Raw genomic sequence first — 20,343 nt, forward strand, 5'->3', positions numbered from 1 at the left:
AAATGTCGACATTTAACACAAGGTCAAAAAACACCAGCATCATTAAAATGTCACTACAAACCTTTAGCAGCTCTAGCTGGGCCTCTTTGGTGGATTTATCGGAACGCCTGCAACTGCGCAGCTGACTTTTATTCTCCATTTCCTTTAACCAGTTATCAAGGCGCTGGAACTTCTGCTCCATTTGCCGTAGCTTGGCGATGGCACTGTTTAACTGAGATCTTGTTTCAGACAGACGGGTCTGGTAAGAGCCCCACTCCTGCTGCCCTGTCTCCAGGTTGCGGTCCTCTAATTGGGGTATTCCCCACGGGATAACCTGCTCTCGACTCACTAGTACTGTGTTTAGCAGAGCCTGTCCCTGTGTGCAATGCACTTGCAGTTCCTATAGATGGTCAGATACAGATTCATAAGCAATGAGGGATTTTATCACAACAAATCACGACTGTCTTGGTTTCTGTCATGCAGTATAATGATCTTTTCCAAAAATCATTATAAAATATGCATAATCCATACCAAATACCTGCCCATGTGTAAATAATTATTATTACTATATATATTATTCATTTATAATTATATATAATATAATTATTATGTATATATTTATCATTACTGAAAATGGTGCTACTGTATGTACCATTAGGTGGGGCAAAAAGAAAATTGGTATGCTTCTGTTCTCTTACTTGAAGTTCATGTAGAGTTTCCTCCAAGGAATCAACATCTCCCTCTAGCTGGGTGTAGCAACTCAGTTTCTCCTGCTGCTGCTCCAACCAGTCTTTAAATTCATGCAGATTGTTCTGGTACTCCTGATGAGCAACCAACAGCTCCTCTGCCTTTCCCACCCCAGCCTGAATAAAGAGAAAGTCAAGCTCTTGTGGTTAATAATTCATCAGATATCTGATATATCTCATTTTGTGGTAGAGAGTTGTGCTTAGGAATGTACCTGGGCCCTGTCTTTAACACACTTGTACCGCTCTTGCAAGTCTTGAATCTCCAACTGGGTGACATAATGCTCGGCCATTTTGGACCCTTTCACAGAGATGGTGTCCAGGACAGAGCTGTGACTCAGGACATCCTCATACAGCAACTACAATAAATCAGTATTATATACAGTATGTGAAGCAGACTTCAAAATGCTATACTGTATATGTATTGAAATAATTCCTAATTATCTCTTACAATTTATCATAAAAAAATTATACAAATAAAAACAATTTAAGGTAAAAGAGTGAAAGACCTGGCAACAAATCTTTTAACCCTAACTGATGATGTGAGTACTGTAGTTTTTCATTTTTTTAAATCGCCAGTAGAAATCACAGTTGCATTTAATACGAGTGGTTCTGAGAGCATTAGGAATCATTTTCACACATGAATTGCCTCCATAGTGTAAGGGTCCTCCACTAGAGGTCACTGTTTTTATTTTGTAGTTTTTGTTGGCCGACTCAGTTTCCCAGCAGGCACCTCGGTCAGGTGATGCAGTGCACACCTGAACCGAGGTAGCCATCAATTAATCTATAAATAGCTGTTTAGACTGGGAAACTGGGTCGAGCATTTTTGGGAATACCACTGTCAGTTATGTGGGCATTTTGGTTTGTTTTTGTGATCTGTTTAATTTGTACTTTGATTTTAGTTGTGTTGACTTGGGCTCTCTTATTGGCAATGTCTCTGTGTATGTTTTGTGTGTCTGTGTTAGTGGAGCTGATTCCGTCCTGTCCTCCTGTGTTCGTGTGGTTAGCTAGAGCAGGTAAGCAGTTAGGTGTATGTGTGGCTAGGAGCATGATTAGCTAAATGCTATGTTGAGTTTATAGTACAGTTACAGTACTAGCATGCTTCTAGCCATAGCCCCTCTGTGTCTCTAGCTATCCTGTGTTTCCACCCCCTCCTAGTTGCCCAGTGTGCCTAGCCTTTGATGTGTCCTGAGCCTAGCCTTTGATGGTGTCCTGAGCCTAGCCTTTGATGGTGTCCTGAGCCTAGCCTTTGATGGTGTCCTGAGCCTAGCCTTTGATGGTGTCCTGAGCCTAGCCTTTGATGGTGTCCTCAGCCTAGCCTCTGATGGTGTCCTCAGCCTAGCCTCTGATGGTGTCCTGAGCCTAGCCTCTGATGGTGTCCTGAGCCTAGCCTCTGATGGTGTCCTGAGCCTAGCCTCTGATGGTGTCCTGAGCCTAGCCTCTGATGGTGTCCTGAGCCTAGCCTCTGATGGTGTCCTGAGCCTAGCCTCTGATGGTGTCCTGAGCCTAGCCTCTGATGGTGTCCTGAGCCTAGCCTCTGATGGTGTCCTCAGCCTAGCCTCTGATGGTGTCCTCAGCCTAGCCTCTGATGGTGTCCTCAGCCTAGCCTCTGATGGTGTCCTCAGCCTAGCCTCTGATGGTGTCCTCAGCCTAGCCTCTGATGGTGTCCTCAGCCTAGCCTCTGATGGTGTCCTCAGCCTAGCCTCTGATGGTGTCCTCAGCCTAGCCTCTGATGGTGTCCTCAGCCTAGCCTCTGATGGTGTCCTCAGCCTAGCCTCTGATGGTGTCCTCAGCCTAGCCTCTGATGGTGTCCTCAGCCTAGCCTCTGATGGTGTCCTCAGCCTAGCCACTGGGTATCCCTTGTCCTGTGTTTCCTCTCCCCCTATTGTCCCAGTGCGCCTAGGGTTAGAGTGCTGTCCCTCCTGACTGGGGAGTAACGACTAGCTTGTGAGTGCCGCCTCGCTTAGTCTAGGAGGGCTGCCTCGCCTAGCCACTGGGTATCCTTTGTCTGTGTTTCTGTGCCCCTATTCCCTAGTGTGTTTAAGCTATTAGGTAAGTATAGCTTAGTGCATGTTGGGGCTAAAGACATGCTTAGCTAGGTGTATGTGTAGCTAACTGCCATGGTTAAGCAATGCTTAGCCATGTTTAGCTAAAAGCCATGCCTAGCTGATTGCCATGTCTTTAGCCCTTGTCCTGTCCCTCTCTTGGTCTCTCGTCTAGTCTCTAGTGTCTCCTGTTCCTCTCTAGTGTCTCCCGTTCCTCTCTAGTGTCTCCCGTTCCTCTCTAGTGTCTCCCGTTCCTCTCTAGTGTCTCCCGTTCCTCTCTAGTGTGTCCAGTTTCAGCTCCACGCCTCGTTAGTGTATTGTTACGTTTGTCCCCTGCCTGTGTCTCGCCACAGGACGTGTTTTGTGTCTCCTCCTGCCTGTGTCTCGCCACAGGACGTGTTTTGTGTCTCCTCCTGCCTGTGTCTCGCCACAGGACGTGTTTTGTGTCTCCTCCTGCCTGTGTCTCGCCACAGGACGTGTTTTGTGTCTCCTCCTGCCTGTGTCTCGCCACAGGACGTGTTTCGTGTGACCCCCTGCCTGTGTCTCGCCACAGGACGTGTTTCGTGTCTCCTCCTGCCTGTGTCTCGCCACAGGACGTGTTTCGTGTAACCCCCTGCCTGTGTCTCGCCACAGGACGTGTTTTGTGTTTCCTCCTGCCTGTGTCTCGTCACAGGACGTGTGTTTGTTCCCCTGTCTGTGTCTTGCCAGAGAGGCCCTGTTAGCACAAAGTTAAGTATGGTTTGAGTTTGTTTGTTCCTTTGTTTGTATCTTTATTTATACTTTGTGTTTACTTATTATTAAAGACTCTTTTTTGGTTACACCACCCCTCTGCCTCTATGCCTGCTCCTTCCGCCCACGGCGTTCAACACCTGCCACAACACCCCGTTCATGACAGAATGCTCGACCAATCAAGGCATAGCAGAGGGGGCTGGGACTTTAGACCCCTCAGCCTCACGTGGAGGCCACAGCTGCAGCACCCTTCAGCCTCACGTGGAGGCCACAGCTGCAGCACCCTTCAGCCTCACGTGGAGGCCACAGCTGCAGCACCCTTCGGCCTCACGTGGAGGCCACAGCTGCAGCACCCTTCGGCCTCACGTGGAGGCCACAGCTGCAGCACCCTTCGGCCTCACGTGGAGGCCACAGCTGCAGCACCCTTCGGCCTCACGTGGAGGCCCCGGCTGCAGCACCCTTCGGCCTCACGTGGAGGTCCCGGCTGCAGCACCCTTCGGCCTCACGTGGAGGTCCCGGCTGCAGCACCCTTCGGCCTCACGTGGAGGTCCCGGCTGCAGCGTCGTCGTGCGCCTCACGGGGAGGTTCCGGCTGCAGCGTCGTCGTGCGCCTCACGGGGAGGTCCCGGCTGCAGCGTCGTCGAGCGCCTCACGGGGAGGTCCCGGCTGCAGCGTCGTCGAGCGCCTCACGGGGAGGTCCCGGCTGCAGCGTCGTCGAGCGCCTCACGGGGAGGTCCCGGCTGCAGCGTCGTCGAGCGCCTCACGGGGAGGTCCCGGCTGCAGCGTCGTCGAGCGCCTCACGGGGAGGTCCCGGCTGCAGCGTCGTCGAGCGCCTCACGGGGAGGTCCCGGCTGCAGCGTCGTCGAGCAACACCAGCAGGCCTCATGTGGAGGTCCCCACCTTCGTCCAGTAGCCCTTCAAGGCTCGCCGCCTTCGGAGCGACACCCCAGCACAGCGTCCAGCACCCGGCTTCGATGTCGGGCACCCACCACTGCACGGCGGAGGAAAAGCCAGTACTGCATCGGCCGCCCGGATGGGGGGACAACACAGCACTGTCTTCAGGGGCTCTACTTCTCAGAGCAATACAGTGCTGCCCCCTCCGCCCGGCCTACAACAGCGATCCGGTGCTGCCTCCGCCACACGGTTGACTACGGGAGCTAGCCTGTCGGGTGAAGGGACACCAGGGAAGTGCCTTGGGACCACCAATAGCGCTCCGGAGGAGCGGTTTAAGGGGGGGGGTACTGTAAGGGTCCTCCACTAGAGGTCACTGTTTTTATTTTGTAGTTTTTGTTGGCCGACTCAGTTTCCCAGCAGGCACCTCGGTCAGGTGATGCAGTGCACACCTGAACCGAGGTAGCCATCAATTAATCTATAAATAGCTGTTTAGACTGGGAAACTGGGTCGAGCATTTTTGGGAATACCACTGTCAGTTATGTGGGCATTTTGGTTTGTTTTTTTGATCTGTTTAATTTGTACTTTGATTTTAGTTGTGTTGACTTGGGCTCTCTTATTGGCAATGTCTCTGTGTATGTTTTGTGTCTGTGTTAGTGGAGCTGATTCCGTCCTGTCCTCCTGTGTTCGTGTGGTTAGCTAGAGCAGGTAAGCAGTTAGGTGTATGTGTGGCTAGGAGCATGATTAGCTAAATGCTATGTTGAGTTTATAGTACAGTTGCAGTACTAGCATGCTTCTAGCCATAGCCCCTCTGTGTCTCTAGCTATCCTGTGTTTCCACCCCCTCCTAGTTGCCCAGTGTGCCTAGCCTTTGATGTGTCCTGAGCCTAGCCTTTGATGTGTCCTGAGCCTAGCCTTTGATGTGTCCTGAGCCTAGCCTTTGATGTGTCCTGAGCCTAGCCTTTGATGTGTCCTGAGCCTAGCCTTTGATGTGTCCTGAGCCTAGCCTTTGATGTGTCCTGAGCCTAGCCTTTGATGGTGTCCTGAGCCTAGCCTTTGATGGTGTCCTGAGCCTAGCCTTTGATGGTGTCCTGAGCCTAGCCTTTGATGGTGTCCTGAGCCTAGCCTTTGATGGTGTCCTGAGCCTAGCCTTTGATGGTGTCCTGAGCCTAGCCTTTGATGGTCCCCTAGCCTAGCCTCTGATGGTGTCCTCAGCCTAGCCACTGGGTATCCCTTGTCCTGTGTTTCCTCTCCCCCTATTGTCCCAGTGCGCCTAGGGTTAGAGTGCTGTCCCTCCTGACTGGGGAGTAACGACTAGCTTGTGAGTGCCGCCTCGCTTAGTCTAGGAGGGCTGCCTCGCCTAGCCACTGGGTATCCTTTGTCTGTGTTTCTGTGCCCCTATTCCCTAGTGTGTTTAAGCTATTAGGTAAGTATAGCTTAGTGCATGTTGGGGCTAAAGACATGCTTAGCTAGGTGTATGTGTAGCTAACTGCCATGGTTAAGCAATGCTTAGCCATGTTTAGCTAAAAGCCATGCCTAGCTGATTGCCATGTCTTTAGCCCTTGTCCTGTCCCTCTCTTGGTCTCTCGTCTAGTCTCTAGTGTCTCCCGTTCCTCTCTAGTGTCTCCCGTTCCTCTCTAGTGTCTCCCGTTCCTCTCTAGTGTGTCCAGTTTCAGCTCCACGCCTCGTTAGTGTATTGTTACGTTTGTCCCCTGCCTGTGTCTCGCCACAGGACGTGTTTTGTGTCTCCTCCTGCCTGTGTCTCGCCACAGGACGTGTTTCGTGTGACCCCCTGCCTGTGTCTCGCCACAGGACGTGTTTCGTGTCTCCTCCTGCCTGTGTCTCGCCACAGGACGTGTTTCGTGTCTCCTCCTGCCTGTGTCTCGCCACAGGACGTGTGTTTGTTCCCCTGTCTGTGTCTTGCCAGAGAGCCCCTGTTAGCACAAAGTTAAGTATGGTTTGAGTTTGTTTGTTCCTTTGTTTGTATCTTTATTTATACTTTGTGTTTACTTATTATTAAAGACTCTTTTTTGGTTACACCACCCCTCTGCCTCTATGCCTGCTCCTTCCGCCCACGGCGTTCAACACCTGCCACAACACCCCGTTCATGACACATAGATTCCTGACCCTAACCCTATTGAATGTCTTTGGGATGTGCTGGAGCAGATTTTTTTATGGGCTGAGTCCCCGTCATCAATGCAAGATCTTAACAAAAATTTACTCCAACTTTGGACGGGCATAAATAATAAGCTGTGACACTACATAAGGTCACTAAAACTATGATGTGGCAAATGCATAAAAAAAAATTTCCAATGAAATAATAGAACCTGCAAATCTTTTTTGGGGGCCAGACAGTGTACTTGTTGCAATGCAGTACATGCAATGACATAATAACAATACCTTGGCCTTGCCCAGGTTGGCAACTTTATCTCTCATCTCAGAGCACTGCTTGTCTGTGGAATTGAGACTTTCTTCTACACTCTCAATCCAGCTCACAAACTGACTCACATCTTCCTGATAACTGGTCCACTGTGAAAGAGCTCCCTCCAGCTGACTGCGGTGTCACAAACAATTTAATTCCAACAGCATGTTAAAAAGAAATAGGGATTCAAAGCTGTTTTAGTTATACATTCAAAGGAATTGAAATTCTCTAATTAGTCTTTAATTAGGCTGATTAAAAGAGAGCACAGTACACATAAAGTACCTCTTGCACTGAATAGCTGCAGAAAGCAGGCTGTCCCATGAGTCCTTCAGGTCCTCAATCTGCTTACAGACCAGAGGCACTCCCTCAGCTGACGTGTTCCTCCGCACAGACTCACCTCTAGTGACCAACATTTTCAGCTGGATCTCCTTTTCCTGGCGAGCTGTAAGCAAGGCCTTGAAAGAAACACACACAAAAAAACCTTGTCACTATTTAAGTATTTATAGCTGGAAAGCAAGAAAACACATATACTGTATATGCGTACGACAACCATGATAAAACATTTATTAGTGCACCTCAAGTTTGATCATCCTGCTATCCAGCACATTCTTATCTGCTGTTGGTGTGCAGTACGACTGCAGCATGTGACTGGTATCTGCCACCCAGTTCTGCAGTTCTTTCAGACCCTGAGAGAAAAGCTGGTGCTCGGACACAATCCTCTCAATCCTGGAGGTTTTTTCCTGGTACAGCATATTACAGTAACATCACATTTATCAGCAACAATTCACAGGATGTACTGTACTGTAGGTTGGCAATCACTTATTTAGCCGTTAACAACTTTTCATTTCTCTTTACAATGTTAAATGTGTTAAGCGGATCACAAAATACATGTTAATACATTCATCTGTATAGTTGATCACTGCACAAGTTGTCTTTGTTAATTAGTTATTAATGATCCAGGTTGCTTCACCCTATACATGCACAATGTACCTTCCTAAGACAAAGAATATCACGTTGTTTCAGGGCAAGATATAATAGAATACCTGCTATAACTACAGGGTATATAACTGTACTTAAAGCATACAAAATGCAATCTGCTATTACTATCTGCATATGCCAGTATATTTGATCTAAGCTTTAGATCTTCCTTTTGGACAAAATCTAACAGTCTATCCTGCCAGGAAGCAGGGAAGTCAGACTGGCAGTAGGCAGACAGACTTTACCTTGGTCTGGTTGCTTAAAGCTAGGTATTGAGCAGAGAGCTGCGAAACACGGTGCACAAAGCCCTTTCCGGCCATGTGTCTGTCCCAGAGCTGCTGGGCCTTCTCTCTCAGCCTGCTCAGCTGAGTCTCCTGAGAGGCCAACTCCTCAAGCACAGACTGTAAACGCACAGGCACGTTAGCACAAGCATGCAGCTTAGGACTGAAGCACAGTTCTCCACCGTTAGTAAGACTGATGTGTTAAGATGGATACATGGAAACAGGCTGAAGAGGTTAACGTTAGACGAACATTGAGCCAAACTGACAAGGAGCTTGAAATGCATTAAAGCAAGATGCAAAGCTGAGGCTAAGCAAAGTATAGGTGCTGTTTCTATGTTGTGTGAGCGTTGAAATGGAGTCTGACTGTAAAATTCCTACCTGTACATTTGCATATAGATTATTAATGGTATTAAGTATATAGAATAAAATAAAAGGATTTGCAATTTCTTTGCAATTTAATGTATATTGAATAATACCAATTATAAAGGAAAAACAATATAACCAATTGACTTATATACTTATATATAAAATTGACAGTAATCACATAATGCTTTCAATAAATGAAAAGCAAGCTTCCAACAAGGCTTATAGAAGAACTAATCCTAATAAAAACTACTGATAGTCACATAGTTAATAAGATAGCTGGGTTTAGGTAAGTAGAATGACAGCAAAAGTTGTTTAGTAGATCTAAAGTTTCAATGACTGCAGTGTGCAAATGAATAAATGCTAAAACTTTTAAAATATTATAACTTAAATAAAGATGAAAGAGCACTGATCACTCTCACCAGTGACAGATGTGATGCTATATTTGTATCTGTGGAGGTATGGAAACCCCACACACAATTTGGCGTACTATACCTGGAGTTTGTAAAGCTCGTGTTTCTTGGCTGGGAGGTCATGAAGGCGACTACTGCTTTCCTGCACTATAACCTGCGTCTGGTTCAGCCAATCCTGCAGTGGCTCCACACTGGACTCAAAATCTCTCATTTGTGCCTGCAGGTTCTGCCACAAAACACACACTACTGACTTATTTGGGGAAATATAACAAATTTCATAGATAATGTGTCACAACAGATAATTTATGACACTGTTCACATGTACAGTATTATTGTCAAAATATGACAAAATAAGATTTTTCGGAACAGAGTAATTAGCTGAGGCGTATCATTTAAAAAAAACTATACTTGTAAAGCAGTCTCTCGCTGGTGCAGGTTTGTCATAAGTGTCTTCCAGTCCTCTCGAGCACTGCTCACTTTAGCTCGGACGGCATTCACTCGCTCTTTAGGAGCTATGCTGATCAGCAGGTCTCCGCTAGCAGCCAGTGCGTTTAGCTTACCATGTCCCTGCTCTCTGTCACTCAAGAAATCCTGCACATCACCGTAACAAATTTGTTACTGTTAATTCTCTAAAGTATAGCGATTAACTAATTATGTAAAGAACTCGATAGTAATTTATATCCATTTATATTTTACATTTTGTATGAAAAGGCATGTGAATAGAAAAGTATTTTGTTTATACAGTATACGTACAGTAGTAATTATAGTATCCCTATAGTACCTGGATCTTCTGAAGACTAGAGGACGCTTCACTGAGATTTTGAGGGGCATCAAAACACTTGGCTGTGTTGATTTTAGCATTGACCAGCCACTGCTGAAACTCTCGAAAAGCCCCACGGAACTTCTGCTCCAGCAGCTTCTCTTTTCTTTGGCATTCCCGGGAGGCCTGCAGACTGAGGCTGCAGCAGAAAAGAGAAAGTCCTTCAACTGTATTATACTGTAAGTGTCCTGGGTGTAGGTTTCTCTTACTTGTACTATAATATTTAAATATTATTATGACCCTAAACCTTTATATGGTTTTATATACTGTAACTGCTCACCTGTTATATTCTTTGATGAGGGTGGATACCCGTGTAGAGTGCGTTCCTAAGTCTCTGGAGAAACGGCAGAGGTCATTCAGCTGTGACTTCAGACTGTCTGACATGGGTTCTGCATTGAGTAATGCATCCTGGGTATCCTGATATAAAGTGACATTAGAGTTTTGATTAAATATTATATCAGGCAAGATGGTGACTCGATCACTGATCATGACAGTGGTATAAATCTGTTATTTTATGTCTTTTTATGTCATCTTCATCTTCTATCCTGTATACAGGGATGCGGGGGCCTGCAGTCTATCCCTGGAGACGGGGTGCTGGAATGGGTGCCGTATACTACAGACAATTTGGGAATGCCAATTAACCTAATCTCCATGTCTTTTAACTGTGGGAGGAAACCGAAATCCCACTTAAGCCCAGGGAGAAACTCCACACATCCAGACTCTTAAGGTGTGAGGCCACTCCGCCACATATATATATTATAATTTATATATATATAATAATTCATATATAATTTTTTTGTAATGTTTAGAAATTAGAGATCCTGTACCTTGGCAATCTGCCAGGCCTGCACAGCTTCCTCTGCGGTGTCCATGGCTTCCACCTGCTGCAGTGTTCCACGCCATTCATGCAGCCGGTTGCTAAATTCCTCCAGGTCCTTGTCCAGTTGTGCAGCCAAAGTGCTGAACTCCTGATCTGAGCTGGCCATCTGAGCGAGAGTGGCCTCTAGGCCAGAGCGCACATGTTTGGCCCCATGTTCCCACTGTTCCCAAGCAGAAAGCAGTCCTGCCTCCTCCCTCTCTAGAGCCTCACACCCAACTGTGGAGGTGTGATCACGTGCTGCAGCCCCACACAGCTGCACTCGCTCCAGCCTCTCCTTGCCCTGCTTCCTGGAGTTCAACAGCTCCTGAAACCGAACAGGAAAATCAAACACTTTTCACACACGCAATTAATTTATAATGTAACTACACAAGTAAGTGTAATTGACATTGCACACCCTTACCTGCACCCTGGAGAGTTTCTTTTGAACAGAGGTAGCATCTCCGGACATGTCAGACCAGCGTTGGAGCTCCTCTTTAGCAGACGTCAGCCAGTCATTCATATCTCGCACAGCCTCCAGATACAACCCATGCTCTTTCACTATTTCACCCATCTGCTGTACCTTACTCTACAGGAAATGACAACACTTGGGCTCTATTAACACTGCTTAGAAACATAGATACGCAATAGATATACTGTATACAGTGTGTGTGTGTGTGTGTGTGTGTGTGTGTGTGTGTGCTGTATGTATATTTTTTTTCGTTACAGGTAGTCATAACAAGCATGTCACTGCACATCATACATACTACTGTATATATGCTTGTGTGTATGAGTATTTGAGGGGGCATCAACTTACCTTGATAACTGTTGTGATGTCAGAAAACTGGGCATTGAGTTCTGCTCTAGGCTCTTCTGCAAAGACCTGGTCTCCAGTCTTCTCGAACAGTTCTGTAGCTTTCTTGTTCAGGCGACTAAGTGCTGCTGAGTGACTATCAATATCAGCCTCTATGGCCCGCAGGCGCTCCAGCAGAGAGACTTTCTCTTTCAATCCAGGCTGCTGAGGAAGTGCGACTTCAATCTCCTGCTCCACTGTGTCCATCCACTGCTGCAGCTGAGCTTTCCCTTCCTGATAGCTGCTCCACTGGGTCACTGTCCACTCCAAACGACTGGACACACACACATATGGACAGCAATATAGATTAGTATATTTCTTATTATTTTTCCACTAACTTCATATTTTCATGCTATATTTTACCATTTATATACGCAGCAAATTATGTTGTTGCACTCGAACCACTAGCCCTATAACCATACCTGTGACAGCTCATGGCAGTCATAAGCATGTTAGCCCAGGAATCTTTCAGACTCTGAAGCTGAGAGCGGATGGCCTTCTGTTTGTCTTTACTACAGTTCTTCACAACCTGCTCACCCTTGCCTACTGTCATATTCAGCTTCACTTCTCCCTCTCCCTTCATTAACAAGATATCCTGTAACACATGTACAATTTTTTCAATACAACTGCAGAAGGTACAATTTGTTTGTACATTTTAAGCTCACAGGCGGTCGTTTAAGCATTTCACTGCATATCGTACTGTGTATGACTGTGTATGTGACAAATAAAATTTGAATTTGATTTTAATTTGAAGTGTGATGAGTAAATACAATGAGATTACGGTACATACCTGTACAAGCCCCAACCTCTTTTCGAGAGTCTCTTTGTTGCCAGTGGTGCTGCTGAGTGCTGAGAGTCGTTCTTGTATATTACTGAGCCAGGCCCATGTAGTCTGCAGTGTCTCATCAAAAGACTGTTGCTCTTGCAGGCTGAGTTGGCAGCTGCGTAGACGCTCTCTTACTGCTTTCAGTAGAGTCTGTTGCTGCATCTGTAGCTGCGTCGACACCCGCAACTCAGAACCACTTCCATGACCTCCCTCATTCAAAGTCTGTGCTTCTTGACACAAATTCTCAAAGGAATCCCTACAAGAATATACATATATTGTCAAATTCGTTTTTTTCCCCAACATTTATTATTTGCATAGACAACACTTATGTAAAGCATATATGCAGAAATTCCTCAATAGTAGTAATATCTGACCTTTCTTTCAGAACCTCCTCATAAAACGCCTCAACTCGTTCTAGTGATGTTTTCTCCTGCTCGGCATGCTTGCTTTCAGGCAGTTCCGTGCTCAATCTTACTTCCATACGCTCCAGCCAGCGGGTCAGTCTCTGCAGATTGTTCTCAAAGCTGTATAGATTGGTACATGCACATAAAACAGAATTTACCCCTGCCATTAGGTATCATTATTTACCTAGAGAGAAATCCAACACTTGCCCTACCACGACATAAATAACCCAACAAAAAAACTCAATAGCATCTAAAAACAATTGGGTCCTCACCCATTAAGAAGAGTAGCACTTTCCTCAAGACTCTGTTGGCTCAGTCTACACTGTTCCACATAACTATCCCAGTCCTGCTGGATGCATGAGAGGCTCTGCTGCACTTGGCTAGCACTGGCCTTAGGTAGGTGAAGCAGGAGTTTCTCCCCCTCCTGACATACCTCCATTAGCCGGCCTTCTCCATCCTCTACCCTCTCTAAAGCCCCCTAAAAAGCAAAAGAACACCAAAATAAAAACACTTATTTTAGAGTAAAAAGGCATAATAAAAACTGAGTTTTAAAGAAATGCAATCGTTACACAATAAAGTGATATACTGTAGGATGGAGTGATATATAATGTATGACTCGGAAGAGCTATACCTTCAGCTTCTGCAATTTGCGTTCGACAACACTGATGTCTCCAGAGTAATCCGAGCATTCTCTCACTATATCCTTTTGTCCAGACAGCCAAGTGTGAAACTGTTTCAAAAGATCTAAAGGGATATTAGATAAATAGAGAGCAGTGCAGTGTGAAGATGGATAAGAAACAATAAGCACAAACCATTACGTATCTATTAATAGCAAAAAAGCCCACTGATTTCAATTAGAGAATAATAACTCTCACCACTAAAGAGCAGCTGTAGCCCTTGTTGCATTGATCCCAACCTTTTAACACACAGCTGATTGACAGCTTCATATTTCTTGATGAGATCAGTTAAAGAAGTCCCAAGGCTAGACAGCTCTTCAGAAGGGTACTTCCTACAAAGAGTGTTGAGACTCTCCCGCGATGAGTCTATACTTGTCTGCTGGTTCTGCAGCTCTTTTTGTATATCCTAGAATAAAACATTTTTAAAACACTTAATTGAAGGTACACTCTATAAGGACTGATTATCACAATTTAAGATACAATATCAGTGTGAAACCCAGCTTCAATTTAAATCTGATTGGACATTTGCACCTTCACTCTGCAGATCTCTTCTGGAGGTGATCCAGAAGCTGTATCCTGCAAAGAGCCCTCCAAAGTCTTAAGCCATTCAGTCATTTGTGACAAGAAATCCTCTAGCTGTTTTTTCTGAGAGCAGAAATCACTTAGATTGTTTTGCGCTTGCGCACACAACTCCTGCACATTGTTTATCTTCTTCTGTAGGTCAGCCTCCATGACCTGCCAATGAATTTGAGAATAAAGGTACAACCATACAACCATACATTCACGCCAACTACTGTACAGTACATGTTCATGGATCTGTATTACAACCCATACCTGCAGGGATGTTGGGAGGTCTTTGGTATTACAAAGTTGCTTCAGCTCCAACACTTTGGCATGTACTGTTTCTAACATCTTCTCTTTCTGTTCCACCTCGACCTGCACAAGTAGATAAGCATTAGATCCAGAACCATCAGCCTCATTACAATATGATGTAAGCGCTGCATGATTCCATCATAACACATGCCTTGACTTCAGCAATGCGATTTTCAGTCTTCTGGCTGTCATTGAACTTGTTAAGGCTGTCTGTGAGTTCCATCACACTGCTGTTAGACCAGCTATCAATTTCCTCATTCATATGGTAAACATCCTCCCATGTAGAGAAACTCTTTCTAAGTTTTTCAAGGTTGTCCTCAATTCTTTCAGATACCTGTACGTAGAAAGGAAATAAACTGATCTTGAAATGACAAGGCCCTAACCATAAAATAGTTTTGCCTAAAAAGAGTGGAAAAGCTTCATTTTTTTTTGTGTGGCCTCAAACTTACATCCAGCCACTGGTCCACGACAGCTTCCATCTCCGTCTTTATCACTTGAGTTTGGCAGTCTGGAATCCGGCTTAATTCACAAACCAGCTGCTTTGCTTTATTTGAGAAGCGATCCAGTTCTCCTTGATTAGCTGTCAGTTCCATCTTAATTGCTTCATGCTAATTAAAGAAAGAAAATAATCAAGTTTACCAGCATTTGTTAAGGAAGTGCAAAATAATAGTCAGTATGCAAGTACAGTCAAATGCACCATCTTATAGGGTGGCAGCTGAGCAACAACATGCATTAAGACTCACCTTCGACAGGGACCTCCTGGTGTCTTCCTGGTCCTTTAGCCCAAGTTTGATGACAGCTACAGTCTCTGCATTTTCCACTATTGTATTAATAGAGGATTTTAGACCCTGATAGTCCTTCATAAGCTCGATTACGGCAGTGCACTGCTCCTGCCTAAAAAGTAAGTGATAAGATTAAAACATCTTGTAAAAAGTACACTGTATGGCATGATTCGATTAGAGCAAATGAAAAGGTCAAGTCACCTTTCTGTAATAAGTCTCTTGGTATCCTCCCAGGTGGTCGTTAGGAGATTGATCTCCCTCAACACCTCTCCTGCTAGCTCGGCATCTCTCTGGGACAGCTGCTGCCCTTTATCCCTGAGCCACTGCTCCTCATGCTGGTGTGACTGCAGTTCATCCTCCAACTGGTTAAAGAACCGCAGCCTATATGACAATTCATGCAGAATTACAATTTAAAAAACAAATCTTGACAACATCAAAACATTTTCTTAATGTTGATTATTATAAGAGTTCCAAGTATTAAGACAGTTTTAACAAAAATGTACCTTTGTTGTAATGTAAGAAGGTTGGGCTCTTTAAGGCTCTGCTGGTCTGCCTTTTCCTCAATGTCTTCCACACTCTTGAGCAGCTGCTCTTTCCGCTGTCTAAATGAGGTCCAGAGAGCCCCAAGAGCCTCCGCCTCGCTCTGCTTGGAACCAAGAAGGGTCTTCACTCCATCAAGCTCTGTACTTAAACTGTCAGCCAGTGACCGACACAAGGTGCGAGTCTCCTTTGCGTCAACCAGATGGAGATGGGCTTTGCATAGGCTGCTGTCCAGACTAATCGCTAGTGACTCCAGACGGCTGATATCAGGAATGATTCCTTCCAGATCTCGCTGCAGTTCATCCACACGGCTCCTGTCCCAGCTACCAGCACTCTCCACCGTGTGTCTGAGGCCTCGGAGGACGCCTGCAGCCACATTGTGTGTCTGCAGGAAAGCCTCCAGCTTCTCTACACTCTCACCTCGCTGCATAACCAGCTGCTGTGCCTGCATGAAGGGTTGCAAGCTGTTTTCCAGACGGTTCTGTAGATGATGCTGCTCGACAGGGTCACAGGTGGCACACAGGGACTCTGTCTGCTGCTGGAGATGCTCTCTTTCCTTGTTCTCACTCTGAAGCTCTTCTGCCTTCTCCTGCCATAGATGAAATAGAAAAAAAATGAAAAATGTTAAAATTTTTCTATTGATGCTGATTGATGCCATACTGATAAGATCAATGATGAGACATACCTTTATCTCTACGGCAATCGGCTGCAAATCTGTAATGTTCACTTGGGAGAATGAATGAAGAGATGAAAGAAAAGACTCTCCCCACTTGAAAAACTTTTGCAGTACTTGTTCATGCTCTTCCACATGTGACATATGATCTTGAAGAACCTGAATCCTGTAAAGACATGACACCTTAATACTCTATTGTATTACTGTAGGTCAGATATCATAGCATCATTCACCCGTCTGTACCTGTGGGGTATGGTTGTAATTTGAGAGCTCCATCTTTTCCTCAGCTGCTCATGGTCTTCTTTAAGTGTCTTCACTTGTTCATCTGATGCAGTGGGGTACAGGGCTGGAGCTTCGGTCAGGAGTCCATCATATAGTGACTCTAAGGACTGTAGCTCAGAGTGAAGGTGCTAGAAAAGAGAAATTTTATTATCACCAATGTTCTAAATTTCTGGACATAAGATAAAAGAGCCTTTTGATTTACCTTTAGCTCCATTAGCTCTGCATGAAGCTTTGTCTTGTCAACAGTGAGATACTGGGTTGCAGAAGCAGACACAGACTCACAGCCCTCAAGGCATGATTGCAAAGAACAGAAGTCTTTTTCCAACCTGAGGAGGATTATAAAAACAAAATCAAGATAAGCGTCATAACAATGTGGTACGTCTTTTAAAGGTATAACATATTGGGACAGAAACATTGTAAATAAACTCAGAGTCAAAGTTAACATACTTCTGCCAGAGAGACAACAGACTTTCCATATGGCTCTGTTTGTCTTTGGCTTGCTTTAGGTTCTCCTCGTAGCTTTGCTGCAGCGCTGTTACTGCTTTATCCGCTTTCTCTCGCTCACTTAGCCTGCGAGCCCCAGCGCACAGTGACAGCAAGGTGGCCTTTACCTTCTCCAGAGATTGGAACACATCCTAAAAAAACAAAATACGGATGGAAAAACAAAACAGAAACACTGGCATTGTTCATGCACATTTATTTATCTTGACATGGATATTTTAAAGGTTGTGATTTCGCTGTCGTGAATAATACCATGTGGTCCTGCAGAGCTTTATAGATGTCAGATGATGATGCGCAGGATCCGAGAGGTGTGTCCAGTTTCTTCTGAATGGTATCAATCTCTGATTGCACCTTGAAATAAATTGGAGTCAGAGACGCTATAAAACTGATTTATAATAATAACAATAATAATAATAATAATAATAATAATATTGGAAAATCTACCTGTTGAAGGTTTGTATTAAACTTTTGGTGGTGACTGCAGCTCTCTATCAACTGTCCATTCAGATGCTCCATGCTCTCCTTGAGTTCTTCCCAGTACCTGCCAATCTGCGTCAGACGAGCTTTGATTCGTGCAGATTCTCCTGACGATACAAATTGGGATAGAGCTTGAGCTCTGTCTTCTAGTTGGGACAGAATTTCTGCTCGCTCTTGTAGCTCTTCTGTCACAGCCTGCCCACCACAGAAAAGACAAACAAAGCATTATCATTCACTGATCTAAAATGATTTGATTAATACTTCATATTAGAACCATAACTGTACCTTGGCAGTACTAATCTGCTGCTCTAGTGGTTCACTGGAGCTTTTTAGCGAGTCGAGTTCCTTTTCCTTCTCAGAGATCCATGAGGAGAACGCCTCAAATTCACTCCCAAAGGACTCCCACTGAAGTTTTATGTCCTCAAGAGTCTTCACACTTAAACAAGACAGTGTATAAAACATGACCTCAAACATTACAAGTTAAGCATAGTAATAGGAGTATAGAGCTTGATTACTAATTAATGAATTAATAATAAGCTTGTAATAATTCTAATGATCTGTTCAAAACATACATTGCCACTTTTTATTGCTTTGTGAAGTCCTTCAGTTATAATCTACAGTGGAACCTTGAATTACAAGCATAATTCGTTTCGGTAGTGGCAAGAGAGTGTGTGTGTGAAGGGAAACTATGTCAAATTACGCGCACTGTACACACGTGCTTACTAACACAAAAGAAAGTATGTTTTACACGGACACACGTGGTCACAGTGTTATAGTAAACAGTACACGTGTGCACAGATGTTGATTATACCAGTGAGAGATGCTCACTAAGACCAAGCAGGGGAGACTATTACCCACAATTCTGCAGTGCAAAAGAAAGAAAAAACACTCGCTCAGTTGTGTTCATGAGACACTCAGCGTCAAAACAAGCGCATGCATGATATATGATACTCGGTACTCGTAAACCGAGACTTGCTCGTATTTCAAGTCAAAATTTATTACAAATCTTTGCTCGTCTTCCAAAGTCTCGTTCCTCGCAAACCGCGTTCAGAGGTTCCACTGTACTACAATGTTGCGAACTTGCTGGACGAACACCATAATTGCTGAGCAATTGCTATATTGTACTTTGTGCAATATGGGTAAAAGTGCAATATTTGTAACTTTTTATGTAATATGCATAACTTGTATCTTGTGTAATATGTGTAAAGCACATTAAATTAAATATAAAATGATTATAACATATAGTGTAAGTCATGCATATCTAAAAAAGGTATTACTCTTTCTTGAGGCCAGTCACAGTTTGGTCCAGTTGGTCACTAAGAGTGTGAGCTTGTGTTTGGAGCAGAGAAGTATTTTTTGGACCAAGCTGTATCTCTTCCGCTCTCTTCAGGAGTGTGTTCACCACCTTAGCCTCTGTCTCACTCTGCTTCAGCAGATCCTAAAATAGTCAATATACACATTAAGAATTAAGCAATTAGAACATGAAAATACACAAACACAGAAAGACAGGAATTTATTTTTCAAAAATGATCTTAAGTAGAAATTCACTTTAGCTTGTTTCAGCTCTGTTGTTAAACTCTCTGGGCTACTGAACGTCATCTCCCTCTCTGTGACTGATCGTGCTCTGCTCACAAACTCCCCCACTGCTGCTTGCTGGCTGTCAAACTCCTGCCAAGAAGCCAGCGTTGCCTGCAGGCACAGTCCGAAACAGCAGCTATGAAAAGTTGCTCTTATAATTCCCAAGTGTAAAAAGTACCCTTTGCCTTCTTTACACTTAAAATTAATTTAGTAATAATGTTAGACATATTAAAAGGAGAATTGAGATGACACAGGGCACATTCCCTTTCAGAGAAGATATTATTTCTAAATTCACTGCACCTCTAGACCCTGTTCCTGTGCCTCCATGCTTTTGTCCATCTGGCTCAGGGTGGTATCTAATTTGTGCAGGTCATCCTGGAGGCTCTCTCCCAGGCCCTCTTCAGCTTGTAGTTCCTGGCCTCTGCTGATCTGCTGCTGCATGTCTCGCCTTTTCAGTCTTAGACGTTTCAATTGTTGCTGTAAGGTAAAGAAAAAAAAAAAGAGAGAGAAAGCCACAAACTAAACAAATGCCCTGGGATTTTAAGCACTAATTAAAATAACTCAACTTATAATATATGTATTCGTTGTACCTGGTGAATGAGCAGCAGTTGCTGAGCTTCCTTTGAAGACTCAGAGTCGAGGATCTTTGTTACCTCTGCCTGCATCTCCTGCTGACTGTGCCTTAGTTCATTCAGAGTGTTCCTCACTTCTTCCTGGAACTGCACACAATCTCCAACTGCCAATGCCAGCTTCTCAGACTGCACACAGACATATACACACACAAAATGAGTATGGTTTCCAAAACATACAACTAATCTGCTTCATATGCTAACGGAATAATAATACATTAAGAATGATTTATTAAGGGACTAGCAGCCCCAGGAGCTTGTTAGTTTTGATGGGTCTTACCTCAGAGAGGGAACTGAGAAGGCTCTTGAAGTCAGTGGACAGTTTGGTAAGGGCAGCTCCCTGCCTTTGGGCATCATTCACAGTGCTTATTTCTATTAGCACAGCCATACGAGATTTCAGCCAGCTCACATTTCCTTCTTGTAGCTCTGCCTCATTTCTTAAACTCTGTAAGTGAATGGAAGAAAATTACAAAGCTGCTTCGGTTTAATATACTATATACCCACATTCTCGCACTTTACTATTTCTGTCTTACCTCTATAGTGGATTTCACCTCACTAAGTTTACCGGGGTCACTAGCGCGGTTTCGCAAAACTCTAAGCTGGCTTTCCTTGGAAGACAGCCAGGCAGACAGTTCGGAAAATCTGTAACAGAACAAAGGACAGAAATATTAAAAACCATCATAGACCGTTTATGTTTAAAAAACATAAAATATCAGACACGCATGTAAAC

General features: G+C 44.5%; 1 protein-coding gene across 2 annotated transcripts in view; it reads right to left on the bottom strand.

The window, feature by feature from the left end:
* The window catches only part of syne1b (spectrin repeat containing, nuclear envelope 1b), an 85,371-nt gene that overhangs the window by 37,756 nt on the left and 27,272 nt on the right, over window positions 1–20,343 (bottom strand). The window contains exons 25-63 of one of the 2 annotated variants that reach the window (XM_053509722.1): window positions 20,147–20,255; window positions 19,894–20,058; window positions 19,575–19,742; window positions 19,285–19,461; window positions 18,955–19,095; window positions 18,684–18,844; window positions 17,692–17,842; window positions 17,374–17,601; window positions 17,182–17,280; window positions 16,876–17,063; window positions 16,631–16,754; window positions 16,390–16,556; window positions 16,159–16,312; window positions 15,437–16,062; window positions 15,135–15,314; window positions 14,895–15,045; window positions 14,601–14,759; window positions 14,303–14,485; window positions 14,113–14,214; window positions 13,810–14,013; window positions 13,477–13,684; window positions 13,233–13,345; window positions 12,874–13,079; window positions 12,572–12,721; window positions 12,162–12,453; window positions 11,794–11,966; window positions 11,336–11,645; window positions 10,943–11,107; window positions 10,490–10,846; window positions 9,943–10,079; window positions 9,624–9,801; window positions 9,251–9,433; window positions 8,925–9,068; window positions 7,383–7,547; window positions 7,090–7,262; window positions 6,786–6,939; window positions 938–1,081; window positions 678–842; window positions 62–379 (exon numbers count right to left, since the gene is read on the bottom strand). In XM_053509722.1, the coding sequence (XP_053365697.1) occupies window positions 62–379; window positions 678–842; window positions 938–1,081; window positions 6,786–6,939; window positions 7,090–7,262; window positions 7,383–7,547; window positions 8,925–9,068; window positions 9,251–9,433; window positions 9,624–9,801; window positions 9,943–10,079; window positions 10,490–10,846; window positions 10,943–11,107; window positions 11,336–11,645; window positions 11,794–11,966; window positions 12,162–12,453; window positions 12,572–12,721; window positions 12,874–13,079; window positions 13,233–13,345; window positions 13,477–13,684; window positions 13,810–14,013; window positions 14,113–14,214; window positions 14,303–14,485; window positions 14,601–14,759; window positions 14,895–15,045; window positions 15,135–15,314; window positions 15,437–16,062; window positions 16,159–16,312; window positions 16,390–16,556; window positions 16,631–16,754; window positions 16,876–17,063; window positions 17,182–17,280; window positions 17,374–17,601; window positions 17,692–17,842; window positions 18,684–18,844; window positions 18,955–19,095; window positions 19,285–19,461; window positions 19,575–19,742; window positions 19,894–20,058; window positions 20,147–20,255 (7,372 nt within the window). Of the gene's footprint in view, window positions 1–61; window positions 380–677; window positions 843–937; window positions 1,082–6,785; window positions 6,940–7,089; window positions 7,263–7,382; window positions 7,548–8,924; window positions 9,069–9,250; window positions 9,434–9,623; window positions 9,802–9,942; window positions 10,080–10,489; window positions 10,847–10,942; window positions 11,108–11,335; window positions 11,646–11,793; window positions 11,967–12,161; window positions 12,454–12,571; window positions 12,722–12,873; window positions 13,080–13,232; window positions 13,346–13,476; window positions 13,685–13,809; window positions 14,014–14,112; window positions 14,215–14,302; window positions 14,486–14,600; window positions 14,760–14,894; window positions 15,046–15,134; window positions 15,315–15,436; window positions 16,063–16,158; window positions 16,313–16,389; window positions 16,557–16,630; window positions 16,755–16,875; window positions 17,064–17,181; window positions 17,281–17,373; window positions 17,602–17,691; window positions 17,843–18,683; window positions 18,845–18,954; window positions 19,096–19,284; window positions 19,462–19,574; window positions 19,743–19,893; window positions 20,059–20,146; window positions 20,256–20,343 lie in introns of those variants that run through there. The other variant, XM_053509720.1, reaches the window with a different exon arrangement.

This window comes from Clarias gariepinus, chromosome 13 (genome assembly GCF_024256425.1).
Source record: "Clarias gariepinus isolate MV-2021 ecotype Netherlands chromosome 13, CGAR_prim_01v2, whole genome shotgun sequence".
In the NCBI taxonomy this organism is placed as follows: domain Eukaryota; kingdom Metazoa; phylum Chordata; class Actinopteri; order Siluriformes; family Clariidae; genus Clarias; species Clarias gariepinus.